Raw genomic sequence first — 15136 nt, 5'->3', positions numbered from 1 at the left:
GAAAATAAAGACACTTCGATCCGATCGAGGTGGCGAATATCTTTCAGATGATTTTCTGAATTATCTAACTGAATGTGGGATATGCTCACAATGGACACCTCCCTATACACCACAACACAATGGTGTATCCGAGAGGAGGAACCGTACCTTACTAGATATGGTACGATCCATGATGAGCATAACATTACTTCCAAAGACATTCTAGGGCTATGCCTTAGAAACCGCCCTCTTCACCCTAAATCGAGTACCAACTAAATCCGCTAGTTCCACACCATATGAATTGTTCGTTGGTAGGAAACTCGTGTTCTCATTCATGAGAGTATGGGGTTGTTCAACATTTGTCAAACGCATAGCGTCAGACAAACTAGATTCTAAATCTGATAAGTGTTTCTTCATTGGATACCCTAAGGAAACTGTGGGGTATTACTTCTATCATCCAGATGATCAGAAAGTAATAGTATCCAAGCACGCAACCTTCTTAGAGAAAGAGTTTCTCGAAGAAACAGAAAAGGAAAGCATGATTGAACTTGATGAAGTTCAAGAACAAGAAACACCGACTGAAACAACAGAAGCGGTTGAGGAACCCGATGCAGTCCCATTATATGAGACTCAAGTGCCATCCATTCGTAGATCACAAAGAGTTCGTGAACTCCCTATTAGATATGGTTTTCTAGTGGGAGATGATGATGAGGTTCCCGTGTTAGACGACGAACCCAAAAACTACGAAGAGGCTCTTAACAGTCCAGATTCTAAAGCATGGCTCGAAGCCATGGATTCTGAGATGGATTCCATGTACACCAACCAAGTGTGGACTTTGGTTGATCCACCCGAAGGGATAAAACCCATTGGGTGCAGGTGGATCTTCAAAAAGAAGACTGACATGGATGGAAAGGTTAGCACCTACAAAGCTAGGTTAGTAGCGAAAGGATATCGTCAGAAACAAGGAATTGATTATGACGAAACTTTCTCTCCTGTGGCAATGTCCAAATCAATCAGAATAATGCTCGCTATTGCCGCTCACTACGATTACGAGATTTGGCAAATGGATGTGAAAACAGCTTTCCTAAACGGAAACCTGCTTGAGGATGTATATATGATGCAACCTGAAGGTTTCACATCAAAGGATGCAAACAAGGTTTGCAAACTTCAAAGATCCATTTATGGACTCAAGCAAGCATCAAGAAGCTGGAACAAGCGTTTTGACGAAACCATAAAACAATTTGGTTTCGAACAAAATTGCGAAGAAGCTTGCATTTACAAGAAAGCAAGTGGGAGCTCAGTAGCATTTCTGATATTATATGTGGACGATATATTATTAATGGGAAATGACATAGCTCTACTACAGTCGGTAAAAGTATGGTTATCTGGTAACTTCTCAATGAAAGACCTTGGTGAAGCAGCTTATATACTTGGTATAAAGATCTACAGAGATAGGTCAAGAAGACTGCTTGGTCTTTCATAGGCTACATACATCGAAAAGGTGCTAAAGCGATTTAGCATGCTTGAATCGAAACGAGGTAACTTACCCATGATACATGGAGTAAAGTTAAACAATCATCAATGTCCTAAAACCGAAGATGATAAGAAGCGCATGGTTGTAGTCTCGTACGCCAGCGCAATCGGTTCGATTATGTATGCTATGCTATGCACTAGACCTGACGTAGCGTTCACGTTAAGTATAATGAGTCGTTACCAAGGTAATCTGGGAGACGAGCACTGGAATGCCGTCAAGAACATTCTTAAGTACTTGAGAAGGACTAAAGACATGTTCCTAGTGTACGGAGAAGGGGATCTGAAAATAGAAGGATTTTCAGATGCCAGTCATCTCACAGATGAGAACGATTTTAAATCCCAAACAGGATACCTGTTTATCTTGAATGGGGGCGCGGTTAGCTGGAAGAGTTCCAAGCAAGGAAGCGTAGCATTCTCTACGACCGAGTCAGAGTATATCGCTGCTGCGGAAGCAGCAAAGGAAGCGGTTTGGATTAAGAAGTTCATTACTGAACTTGGTGTGGTGCCTGACATTGTAAATTCCATTACACTGTACTGTGATAACAATGGAGCCATTGCGCAAGCAAAGGAACCACGATCTCATAATGCATCCAAGCATTACCTGAAGCGATACCACATTGTAAGAGAAATTGTGGCAAGAGGAGATGTGAGAATAGAAAGAGTACCTACTGAGGACAACGTTGCAGATCCGTTGACAAAGCCCTTAACCCAGAAAGTACATAATCGTCATCTAACTTCTACTGGGATAAGTTGTAGAAACAATTGGCTTTAGTCCAAGTGGGAGTATGTTGGGGTTTAGTGTCCTATAGACAATTGTTCTAGGATACAAACTTAATGTAAATGAAGTGTTCTTTATATCATTTGTTTTAATGAGATATGGTTTCATAACTATATAAAGGCAATCCCTTTTAAGAACTAAATAAAATCTAATAAAAGAAAATCCATAAGTTTGTTTAAAGTGATTATAAAGTGTTCATACAAGCATGAAGTGAGACGAAACTTTATAATAAACTAATAAACTTAAAACCACCCCAAGTCAAGTAATATGTTTAGGATTGACATATCACTGCTGAGACTTGCATGTAACAATGTCTTCTATCGAGACAGAAAGCTGATCTCACAAGCTTCATATATGCAGATATCTGGACAGTTACATGGATCCAATGAAAAGAAGTTCATTAGGATTGGGGACCCGACTTGAGATAAAAGGATGGGTAGATTCATCCTTGTCACCTGTTCATCTCATTGGTATTAATAGGTATAAGTAATCCTCAGAATCAAAGGAATGTTAATTGGTGATCCTAGATTACGGAATGTGATGCTTTGATCCTGTTGTAACACGATCCATAACAGAGATGACTCTGGGGTGTGAACGGCAGACGTTGGGTATCACAGAAAGTAATTGCAGGATAATTATACATTGGATTGAGCATTTATCACTCCCGATGAATGGGAGATACGTCCATGGATCGCTTGTGGAAGACTCGACTCTAAATCCTTGCAAGGTGATAGCTTAAGACTTGAAATACAGATTTCACTTAACCTATCTAATTGGAGTTGACTCGGCCTGTATAAGTAAAACGAACGTCGCGCTATATGTGACTTGACATTATCCATAGTCATAAGATTCAGTTCAAGGATGTAGCTGATAAAGGATCGAATTATACTGTAACTAATACGGAAAGGTCAACGACAGAATCAACCTGTCTTCTTATAGCTCTGGGGGAATGTTTCGGATTTGCCAATCACATTTTGCGTACTCATTCCATTATGCAAAGATTAAATATAATTCTGTGAAAATTAATTTAATAGTTGCATACGGCAAGAAGCAATAAGAACCTAATGGGTCACACATAAGACTTGGAACTCAAAAGACAAACGGATGTTAATTAATTGATGGAAGTCCAACTGAGTCCACTAAGGCCCAGTATATAGGGTGGGGCGATTTTATGTATATAAAATACATAAACATTTAATTTGATTTTAAACAATTCTAATTAGATTATAATTGTGAATTAAATTAATTAAAGGATAAATAAGTTAGGAGTTTTAATTAGATTAAATTGCTCATATTATTATCCTATAAGGTTACTATTATTATCTTTATATTTAAGATATAATTATAGATAATAAATAAGAATTATATTCCGAATTAAATTCTTATTCAGTAACCTAATTCTATCTAACTAGGGTTTAGATACAAGAGAATATAAATACCCCCTATATGTGAATTTTCAAAATACACAGAGCAAACCTGGAGAGAGAATTTTCGACCCACACCATAAGGACGAGATTATCCACCGTTTCCTTCCGTTCAATTGATTACATCTTTTTTCTCTTTATCCTTGATCTTGTGTTGATTAATTAGAGACAATCTACTTTGGTTGTTATATACGGTTGATTCTAACTTGATCTTCAATTGTTTTATTTTGTGCTCGGGAACTCGAAGTAAGAGTTGTGGGCACTTCGTTTGCAACGGTAGATAGAACTTCTGAAAGGTATTTCTTTTATCCCTCTTTATATGAAATAACGATTAACGGATCTTGGGTTAATGGAAATAGGTTAAAATTTTTATATTTCCGCTGCTATACGTTAGTCTATTTTCCTTCAAATCTCAATGAACATTCAAAGCTTTAGAGTATGCCTAATCAGCCACATGCTTAATGATCATTCATCAATGTTCCTCTAATACTTGATGCATGATTAATAAGCTACATGACCAAATGAACAATCGTACACATACTCATACAGAACCTCAAACATAAACATCAACAGAACATCATACATAAGCATGTTTCATACACATACACATACTCAATCACTTCTAGCAGTATAACTCATAGGTGTAAGAGTAGTGCCAATCTTAATGAACATTCAAAGCTTTAGAGTATGCCTAATCAGCCACATACTTAATGATCATTCATATATAAACTCTATGAGTCCTAGCTTCCTAAACAGTTATATCTAACCAATCAGTTCATACCAATCATTTCATCATCACCCAAAACATCATACATATATGTAATCGTTCAGTTCAAACCCACATAACAATATATATACTAAATCAGGCTAGTTTCCTAAATCAATGAGTTCTCGGTTCCAAAACAGTACATCAAACATACACAATCACTTCTAAAGGCATGACCAATCAGTTCAAACCAACATAACATTAACATATATTCAGTAAGTTAAAGAAATCTTCCCATATGCTAAAGGCATGAACCGATTGACAATCTCTTCAGTCAGCCTTTCCATGTACTGAAGCATTCTTACTATCCCTGCAAATAGTGTTCAAATAAAAAGGAATCAGATGAGTTCATACCATCTACTGTATCAGGCACTGTCTTGCCCTAGATTAAAAAAGATAAAGACCCAAGATTTACAGCAGTGAATCTAAATACAATAAAATCAGTGTAGCTAAGCGAGAGATCTAAACCTTTCAATGATAGGTCTGAAAATCACAAGATCCTTATACCAGCTGCTGAAATCGACATACACAAAAGTAAATCGGATGAGGAAAAGATAGAGTAAGGAACAATGATACATCTAGGAACGAAGAAAATATGGCTTACCAGTACCGTGTTTCGAGCTCACCCAATGATTGCATGTTCAAATCAACCATGGAGATAGAGAGGGATGAGAGGGATGAAGCTTGCGTAACCTAAACTGGGGTTTGGGATTGAGAGAGGGTTTATATATCAGCTGAAATTTCAGTCAAAATGATATAGAGCGCCTAAAATTTGGTATGGCCGCGTAAGTGAAATTTCATTTGCCGCTTTTTTGTTTTCGGTATACAATGACATTCATTTATTAGAAGTGTCATCTGTTGAGCGCATCAAATTGAACGAAAACGCGCGTTTTCTTTGGATGATAAGATTCTGTAATCGTAATGTCATCTGAGAATCGAGCGCATTTTTTATTTCGCCTTAAGATGACATACAGTTAAAATACTGTCACGAAAAATATTCAGACGACACAAAAACAAATGTCTATCATGTATCTTGTGTCATGTGAAAGGAAAAATGACATAGTGTTAATTTTTGTTTTATTCTGAAGGCTCTAATACAGCCTATATATATCTCTAACCTCAAAGGAATGGATAATGAACCTAAAACAATTAATAAACAATAGATTTAGTCTTACCTCTAGTAGCGCAGATCCGTTAAATAACACCAGAAGAAATTGACATTGGTTCCGTATTACCGATCCAGGAAACTGCTACACCAGAGAAGCAATCACCGTTGTTCCACGAACTAAGAACGCACATCGAGTAAAGAGGGGGTGATGGCTAGGGAGGGCAGGGAGATTGGAATTGCCTTGTGCAATATTTTAATCTCTCTTTATCTTTTGTTATTAGTCTCTTGTATGTATGGTTTGTTAGGTTTAGCTTCCATAACTATCTATTTATAGCTAGACTAAATCTAAACCCTAACTCTGATAAACCGATTAGGTCATATAGTAAATTAAATTATAACATCTTCATATATTCACTTCTATCTTGAATTCTTAAAATTTATTAATTATAATTTTTATTTATTTCAAATAAACATTATTTAATTGGGTCATTATATCTCTTTTATTTATTGTCTCTCGATATAACTTTTTAAATAGGTTGATATTGATGTGAGTGTGATATAGAGATATATCATATGCAATCTCATACTACTTTTAGAATCAAATTATAATCATCCATTTTAATTTTTTATGCATGAATTTGATACTTCTCCCAATAATAAAAATTGTAATTGATGTTCATTTGATCTTGGGTTTTACTGGACTGCGACTGTATTCGTTACATTCTTGCTCAGTTGGTATACCGTAAATTCAAGCATATTGACATTATGAAAAATCTATTCATGGTAGTATCGTTTATATGAATAAACGTGATGTGTGGATTCTATAAAATTTTTTGATATAAATTATGAGTCTTTTATTGTTGTTTTATTGTTACAAATATATTTATTTTATTACATATTTATTTTTTGACGTGTACTTTTTATTTTTTATATATTATATTGAAAATAGTGTAAAAAATAGTAACGGTTTTTATAATAATCCAGACATTATTATTAAAAACATAATAATAAAAATTACAATAATTATAATGTACTAATAAATAACCAAATATCAAAATAGTTAAATATGTTATATTATCTGCACAACACGCGGGTCTTCGACTAGTTTTATATTATTTTAAAGAGTCAAATAGCTAGTTAGTGTTGGAAATGCTCTAAGAAGAGAAATAAATTTAATGTACATAATATAAGTTATACGGACATAAAATTACTCAAAAGAATATGTCTTCTTACATGTAATAAAAACACCAGAAACATGAATGTGAAGAGTCAGTGAACAACTTATCCAAACAAATAGTTTGTAAAGAGTTAAATGCACCATTGGTCACTGAATTTACATTGTTATCTTAAAATGGTAACTCAACTTCAATTTGTCTCAATAAAATCATTCAACTTTGAGTTTTGTCTCAATTAAGTCACTATAAAGATTTTAATGATTAAAAATTATCAGAATGATGACATAAGTGATACGTCAATATGAGAAAACTCATATTTCAACCTGGAATGACACATGACATCCACATATGCGCCACATGGTTATCACATGTCGATTATTTTTATAGAAAAAACTAAAATTTAGTTTATTTCATAAAAATACCCGACATACGGCTGTTACGTTTCGTTCCGATCAAAGATTTGAGTTAACTCTTGTTGACGTGTCATCCATGTCATTATTTCGATGCATTTTAACCACTAAAATCGACAGAGTGACCTAATTGAGACAAAACTCAAAGTTGGGTGATTTTATTGAGACAATTGAAGTTGGATGGCCATTTTGAGACAACCATATAAGTTCAATGACTAATGATGAATTTAACCCAGTTTGTAAACCGTACAAAACACAAACTCTTATTTGTAAACTTTTTTTTTTATATCACGAGACTATCTTTGCAAATCGGTCAAATCAAAATTTTTATTTTTTTATTTTTATTTTTTGTAATTTTATCATTTAGAATTAATTAGTTTTAGAATTGGAAAAAATTCTCAAGCGTTTAATTTGCGGAAGCGCTTATTGAGGTCAAAGGTGAAATATGGATTGCTCATATAAGGATCAATAACCAAGCTTTCAAAATTTTACCAGTTAAAGTCAATTTCTCAAAACCGTAAGCTCTCCCAGAATTTTAATTAAGTCTCTTACACTCTAACATAGATCGGGTATATGATCAAATCAAGAATACCATCTTTCTAACTATTATATTTCACTCCATATAGATTTAAGTCATAATTTTTAAATATGGGGATGTAGCTCAAATGGTAGAGCGCTCGCTTTGCATGCGAGAGGCACGGGGTTCAATCCCCCGTATCTCCATTGTTTTCAAATATCAAATATTTTTTCTACAAAAAAAATAAAAAAGTCATAATTTTTTAATTAAATTAAAGTTTTTGTAGAAAGAAATTTACAAAAAAAATATAATATGAAGAAAAATTTGATGTTTTATTTTCATGAATAAGATGTTATTTTTATTGAACAACATGTGTGAATACCTCAAAATGACCACTTGTTGTAATAAATATATTAAATTTATTATTTAGAAAAAATTAGTTATTTAATTCTGCTTGCTCTGATAAAATGATACTAATTCTGAGGGATTATTGTTTTTCAATAGCTGTTGGGTTCCTTCCTAGTAAATTTTACATAAAATAAAATATTTTTACGATTTGGCCTTTCACTTAGATATAAAAATGTTTTTTTAATTAATATGATTACTTCAGTTGAGGTTGTTTAGACATCTTTTTAGTGATCCTTCCTCCAATTAAGTTTTTTTTTGGAAAAATTATAAAATTGGATGAAATGGGAGACACATTTACATTTTTTGATTCATCAATTAGAAGTAATTTCTTTTGAAAAAATGCATTTATAGTTGATTGTTTTTTTCTTTCCACCTAAATCAAAATTAATACCATCCTTAACTTTTTGTAGTGCAAACACAACTTCTAGTATATTTTGCTCCTGTTGTAGCAAGTAGTTGTTTAAGGTGACATTGCTTGAAAGACATTTTTTGACGATACATTTGCGACAGCGCAACTATCATCCGGCTCTGGATCATTTCCATCATCATTGTTCATTATTGACTTTTCTTACCACATACAATGTATACATTTTACAATGAAAAATTATCTATAAAATAATAAATATTGATTTATCGATAAATAAATAATCTCGCTTAATGAATATTTTTCTCTGATCACAAGGATATGCATTTATCGAGGTTTTACTGTATGAGTTAGGCTATGCTTACTTTGTTTTTGACAAAGTAAGCATTACTTTGTTTTTCCCACCATTGGATGGTGATGAACTTTAACAAAGTAAGCTCATCCAATGGTAGAAAAAACAAAGTAAATCTTACTTTATAAAAAACAAAGTAAGCATAGAAGACACCTTTACTGTATATATATATTATATGTAATTCAATAATTATTAATTTATATTTTCATTGGTCCCTTAAGGATTTAAATATTTTTATTACTTAATGCATTTAGCGAGGTTATTACTTTAGTCTATTGGTCCAAGTCGGGATCGAAAGAATTTATTATATAAACAAGGTTATTACTTTTTTTTGAATCAAGAAGGTTATTATTTTATCAAACATTCATTTATCAAGGTTTAACACTACGAGCATTGTAATAATATAATATAAAATAAAAAATAATTTATTTAATAAATAATAAAACTGAATCAAAATATTTGATTCGGTTCGATTCAGTTTATTAATACTATTCAGTTAGTCAATATTCAGTTATTTCGATTCGATTTTTAAACCGAACCGACCGTTCAACACCCTAAATATCATATTCATCAGTTTATTTATTTATTTGAAGTCAATTCATCTCTTTATAGAAACAAGAAACGACGTCATTTTTGTTTAATAAACTTCCTTAATTCATAGTTTATGCGCATTAAAATGTATTCGATGAGATGACATAAATTTATGCTCCAGCAAAGTCAAACTCCAAATATTTTTTGAACTTAAAAACTCAAAAATCCCAATCTTCTGTTTTCAGTTTTTCTCCCTTCAGCTTCAATTTCAGTATGCTGCAACTTTATCAAATCCTCATCTTTCTTCTTCCACTAATCTTCATCCTTAAGCTTATATATTCAATCATTTGGATCCCTCTCAGAATCCAACAACACTTCAACAAACAAGGGATCACTGGCCCTAGTTACCGTCCTATCATCGGTAATTCCGCCGAGATCCGCCGCATATACGTTCAAGCTAAATCCAAATCAATATCATCTTCCAATCACGATGTGCTTCATCATGCTGCTCCATTTTACCACCGGTGGTCCCAGATTTACGGGAAAACGTTCCTCTACTGGTTTGGGTGGAAGGCGAGGCTGGCTTTTTCCGATCCGGAGATGATTAAGGAGGTTATGATGAACACCGGCGGTGGCTCGTTTGAGATGATTGGGAAAAATCCTCAGGCCAGGGTTTTATTTGCCGAAGGGCTTGTTGGGCTGGAAGGTGAAAAATGGGCTCTTCATAAGAGGATCATTAGCCAAGTTTTCAGAATGGAACCAGTTAAGGTATGTCAATTTCCCTAAATCGTACTCTCTCTCTGCTTCGTTTGGACTGGTCTGTTAATATTTTCTATTTTAGGAAATAGGTTGGGTAAAATATAGGTAAGTTGCATTATTGGTCACCGAAATTTAAAATCATTTTTGTTATTTTAACAAATTCATTCCAAAATTATTAAAATAGTGACAAGGAACTTTTCTTTAGAAACTTATTTTTACATATATACATTTTTTATTTTCCATGTGAAAGTGACAGATTTAAGCAAGGGTAAATAAAAAAGTTGAATACATGTTTAAACTTTTCAAAATAATCTACCACACATTTATCATTGAATCATTTAGACCTCCTCGATATAAAATCGTTGATAACAATAGATAAAATTTATCAAATTTAAGACTTAAATATACATTAAGCCAAATAACAAATATGATTTTTTAACTATCATAGAGCTGTCATGTGTCATGCCACACATAAGATGTTTGTCGATCATTTTCAAGGCGACTGTTAATTCTGTCTTCACAACAACAACAAGAATCCATACCCTTTATCATTGCATCTCTTTGCCACTTTTCAATTACGACTTCAGTATTCTGATAATTTATTCTGTATGAAATTATCAAAACATACTTTATTGCAATAAAATAAAATTTCAATATCTTTATTAAAATAAAAAGAAATTAATTGAATTTTGAAAATGTCAGTAACTATATATGCTCATAAAATATAAGATGGTGACTCAACTTTCTGTATTATTTCATTACTGTTACTAAACCTGAATTTATGACATTAAAATATATTTTTTCCTCATTAAAATCAGCATCACTAACATAAAACACACTAAATTATCAAAAAAAAAAAAAAAAAAAACATAAAACACTCCAACATTTGAGTTTGTTGTTATTTATAAACCGGGATTTGAGTGTTTATTGCTAATGTATCATCAAGGGAGCTAACATGGCGTATCTTAGACTCTAACATGACTATCCCATGTCTGGTTAATTTGCCTAAACGATTTTTTTGGCAGATTTAGTCTTTTCAATTCAGCATCTTCTAATAAAATGACATTCATTGCAAGTGGTTATTGCATTTCAGACATGTCATATAATCTATGTTCCATGGATACGGATACAGACACTGAAATGGACACCGGAAACGTCATTTCTAAAACATAACCTTCATAACATCAAGTAATTTTGATAGGGTTGGGTGCCAGAAATTGTGGGTAGCACAATGAAGATGCTGAAAAAATGGGATGAAATAAGGGAAGGAAGAGATGAGTTTGAGATGGAAGTAAATAAAGAACTTCATGACCTCTCAGCAGATATTATATCCACAACTCTTTTTGGAAGCAGCTTTCAAGAAGGGAACCGCATTTTTGCATTACAGGAACAGCAAATGCACCTTGTTTCTCTGTCTTTAAGAAGTGTTTACATCCCTGGTTTCAGGTCATCTCTAATCCAACTTATGCTCGTTTATTTAACACTTGCTTTCTGTGCTCATCATGCTTGATGTACAAGCAGGTTTTTGCCCACCAAGAAGAACAGGGAGAGGTGGAGATTGGACAAGGAAACTCGCGAATCTATAAGGAAGTTGATCAGGAGTAATGACAGAGGAAATGATAATGCAGGAAATCTACTTACTTTACTAATGTCATCGTATAAAAATCAGGACGGAGAAGAAGAGACTTTGACAGAAGAGGAGATCATAGATGAATGCAAGACCTTCTATTTTGCAGGTAAAGAAACTACAGCAAACCTTTTGACTTGGGCACTTATCCTTTTAGCAGTACATCAAGAATGGCAAGACAAAGCACGAGAAGAAGTATTTCAAGTTTGTGGAAGAAATGAGCTTCCAGTTGCAGCAAATTTGAATGATCTGAAGATTGTAAGCCACATCTGTTAATTAAATACTACTGCTTCTTTCATAAATTTTGATTCTTGACATATAATAGGTGAGTTTGATCATCAACGAAACGTTTCGACTCTACCCACCAGCTGTGGCCCTAACAAGGCAAGCATCGAAAAGGGTTAAGCTGGGGAAGCTTGATATCCCAGCAGGCACACAATTGTATTTTCCAGTGGCTGCTGTACACCATGATCCTGATATATGGGGGGAAGATGTTAATGAGTTCAACCCATTGAGATTTAACGGGTCTCGAAAACACTTGGCTTCTTTTTTCCCATTTGGATTAGGCCCCAGAATCTGTGTTGGTCAAAATTTAGCCATGGTTGAAGCTAAAATTGTCCTGGCAATGGTCATCAGGCACTTCTCTTTTGTATTATCACCATCATATGTTCATGCTCCAATGTTGCTTATGACCTTGATGCCGGAACATGGTGCACAGATCATCTTTAGCAGAATCTAAGGTTAGCTATATTTCGTTGTTTCATTTACTTTGTAAGCATTTAGTCCAAAAAAGGACTGTTTATAAATAACATGTGAGTTTCTTCAGTCTTCTTCTTGTCTACCAATTCATGTTCATCATACTATGCAGTATGCAGTATGCAGATGCAATGTAGCCTCAACAAAGAGCAAAATCCTTTTCACAAAAGAAAATGGTAATTTTGTGTGCTTGTAATTAGTGCAAGGGGTTTGAGTTTCACACTGTATATGCTGGACTTACAAAGAAAAAAAAATCACAGGATTTACAAAAATTCACAAGTGAGCTTGCAATTTATCTATTTTTGAAAAGGTAAAAAATTTAACATCTATGAGATTATGTCAATTCCACTAGCACCTCTTGAACTTTTCATAACTAATTTTTGTCTCTCTTTATTTTACTTTCATCAGATTCTAATGTACTTCCATCGAAGTGTGTACATTTAACCTGTAAGTTGATAATGTGAAATCTATGTTAAACGAAATTTTTCTTCAGTAGTGACGTTTTGTATCTGTGTTCGTTTCCACTTTAGTTTTTATTTATGTTTAGCTACAATTTAAAAAAAATAAATAACTTTTCACGGTGTTGTTTCCGTTTCCATACAGCATAGTGTGGCATAAAACTAGACATCAACACTTTGTTTGGATGAAATGTTAATGGTACGGTAAGTTTTGATATGGTAAATTATTGTAATGGACTATTGAGTATCTTTTATGTTTGATACGACGGTAAGGTAAAATCATAGTTTAATAATGTTGTTGTGTTTGTTTTGATGGTAAGCGATGATAATATTATTATAGAGATAAACTTCAAATTTGTCCTTACGTTTTTTAGGAAATGCAAATGTACCATTAACATAAGAAATGGTTAAATTTTATCTTCAATATTTTCAATGTGGAGTAATTTTGGAGTCTAGATAGTGACGAGGTCAATTTGTGACTGTTTATACCCTTTTGGTCGAAGTTGGGCCAAAAAAAAAAAAAAAGTACAACCCTTCATTTAAGGGTGTAATCAACACCTTGCAAACGAAGTGGAAGGGTGGATAGAAAAGAAATCACCCTTTAACCCACCTTTACAAGAGGTGGTTGCCGATGATCGGAGGTGCACCAACACCTTTGTATCTCCTTCCATCTTTGGATTCAAGTTTCATGTTTTATACATATCTTGGATCTAAAATTGCTCTGTGCATTGTTACATGACTCATATGAGAATATGGAACTTGGTCCGAGTTGGAGCATTACGAATTATGACGAATATATGCAACATGTTTATCAAGATTTCGAGCCGCGTGACGATTCAGTATCAAAGACACGACTCTTTTAGTTACACCTAAGGATGACGCGGAGCCTAGTAATATAAAAAATACTCTCTCATCCCCAGATAAAGACAATTGGATTAAGACAATGGAAGAAGAGGTGACTTTGATGAGATCGAACCAAGTTTAGAAATTGGTTGATCTATCAAAAGGATGCAAAGGTATTAGGAGAATTAATGGGTTTATGTTTAATAGTTAATGGCTATACACAAGAGGAAAGGATAGATGTTTGAGGAAACCTTATCACATATTGTGAGGTTTATGTTTATTAGATTGATTCTAGCTATTATGGCAAGTTTAAATCCGGAGCTACATCAACTGGATGTAAAGACTGCTTTTCTCAATGGAAATTGGACGAAGATGTCTTCATGGAACAACATATAGGTTTCATCGAATAAGACTGCAAACAAAAGGTTTGCAAGTTGAATGAATCAATTTATGGCCTCAAACAGTCTTCTAGACAATGGCACATTCAATTTCAAGTTAAATGAATCAATTTATGGGCTCAAGCAATCTCTCCTCCTAGTGTGTCTTAGTGCAGTTGATTTGTGACCCGTGATATGCAATTAAGATTTGTTCTTCTGCTGCAACCAACATAAACAAATTTCACGCTTCAATAGGTAACCCGCGAATCCATTTATTTATACGGATTATGTATTGATTAATTCACGACAACTTGGTTTAAAAGTAGGATAAAATTGAATGATTAAGATTAAATTACTGTTAGTTTTGAATAAAGATTCAAAACTGTTTAAAGAGATAATGTTCAAATTTCCCTTTATTGTTTTTCGGGAGTGTATATTTATCCATGATGTACATGGTAAAATTTTACTCCTAATGTTTCTAAGCAAGATTAATTTTTCTTTACGTGACACACAATTTAAACGAGCTGGTTTAACTGTTATTTACTGTCACATCGGACATTTTCCACAAGTTTGTTGATAAATTGAAAGCGGCTTCATATATTTTGACATGTTATTTGTAACTGTGTTATTAATATAATAAATATTTTAGGTACTTTTGCTATGATTAATTTAAATGTAATAGGATTAGTTAGTGACGTTTGAGTAGGTTATTTGTAACTGTATTAATAATACATTAAATATTTTAAATATAATTAGATGTTTGGAAATCTAACCCTATAGTTAAATAACGGATCTAATAATAGTAAATCAATATATTTAAAACTTTTGTTAGGTTATGGTATAATTAATTTTGTTTGAAAATGCTAGAATTAAAAATTTTACGATTTTGTATAAATTTGCACTTCCTTAATAATAATAGAGATAAATTTGGGCTTTATCTCTTATTTATTTGATAAATTTAAGTCTAATTA

General features: G+C 33.3%; 1 protein-coding gene and 1 non-coding gene across 9 annotated transcripts; both read left to right on the top strand.

Moving 5' to 3' along the window:
• The first annotated feature begins 7823 nt into the window (after positions 1–7823).
• TRNAA-UGC (transfer RNA alanine (anticodon UGC)) lies at positions 7824–7896 on the top strand. The gene has a single exon. It is a non-coding gene; the product is annotated as a tRNA-Ala (tRNA).
• Positions 7897–9485: 1589 nt separating this feature from the next.
• LOC136201188 (cytochrome P450 734A1-like) lies at positions 9486–13211 on the top strand. Of its 8 annotated transcripts, XR_010673723.1 has the most exons (8): positions 9486–10113; positions 11306–11550; positions 11626–11989; positions 12057–12471; positions 12600–12663; positions 12748–12797; positions 12896–12934; positions 13091–13208. XR_010673723.1 is itself a non-coding variant. In XM_065991781.1 (5 exons), the coding sequence occupies exons 1-4, from the start codon at positions 9619–9621 to the stop codon at positions 12468–12470; spliced, it is 1518 nt and encodes a 505-aa protein (XP_065847853.1). In that variant the 5' UTR covers positions 9486–9618; the 3' UTR covers position 12471; positions 12600–12885. The 8 variants fall into 8 exon arrangements, 2 of the variants coding, with proteins under 2 accessions (XP_065847853.1, XP_065847855.1); XR_010673721.1 differs by having other exon boundaries at positions 12600–12797; positions 13091–13211; XR_010673725.1 differs by lacking the exon at positions 13091–13208 and having other exon boundaries at positions 12607–12663; positions 12896–13079.
• Positions 13212–15136: the final 1925 nt, after the last annotated feature.

This window comes from Euphorbia lathyris, chromosome 7 (assembly GCF_963576675.1).
Source record: "Euphorbia lathyris chromosome 7, ddEupLath1.1, whole genome shotgun sequence".
NCBI lineage: Eukaryota > Viridiplantae > Streptophyta > Magnoliopsida > Malpighiales > Euphorbiaceae > Euphorbia > Euphorbia lathyris.
The sequence above is the reverse complement of the archived record's forward strand: the minus strand, read 5'-3'. Positions and strand labels throughout refer to the sequence as shown.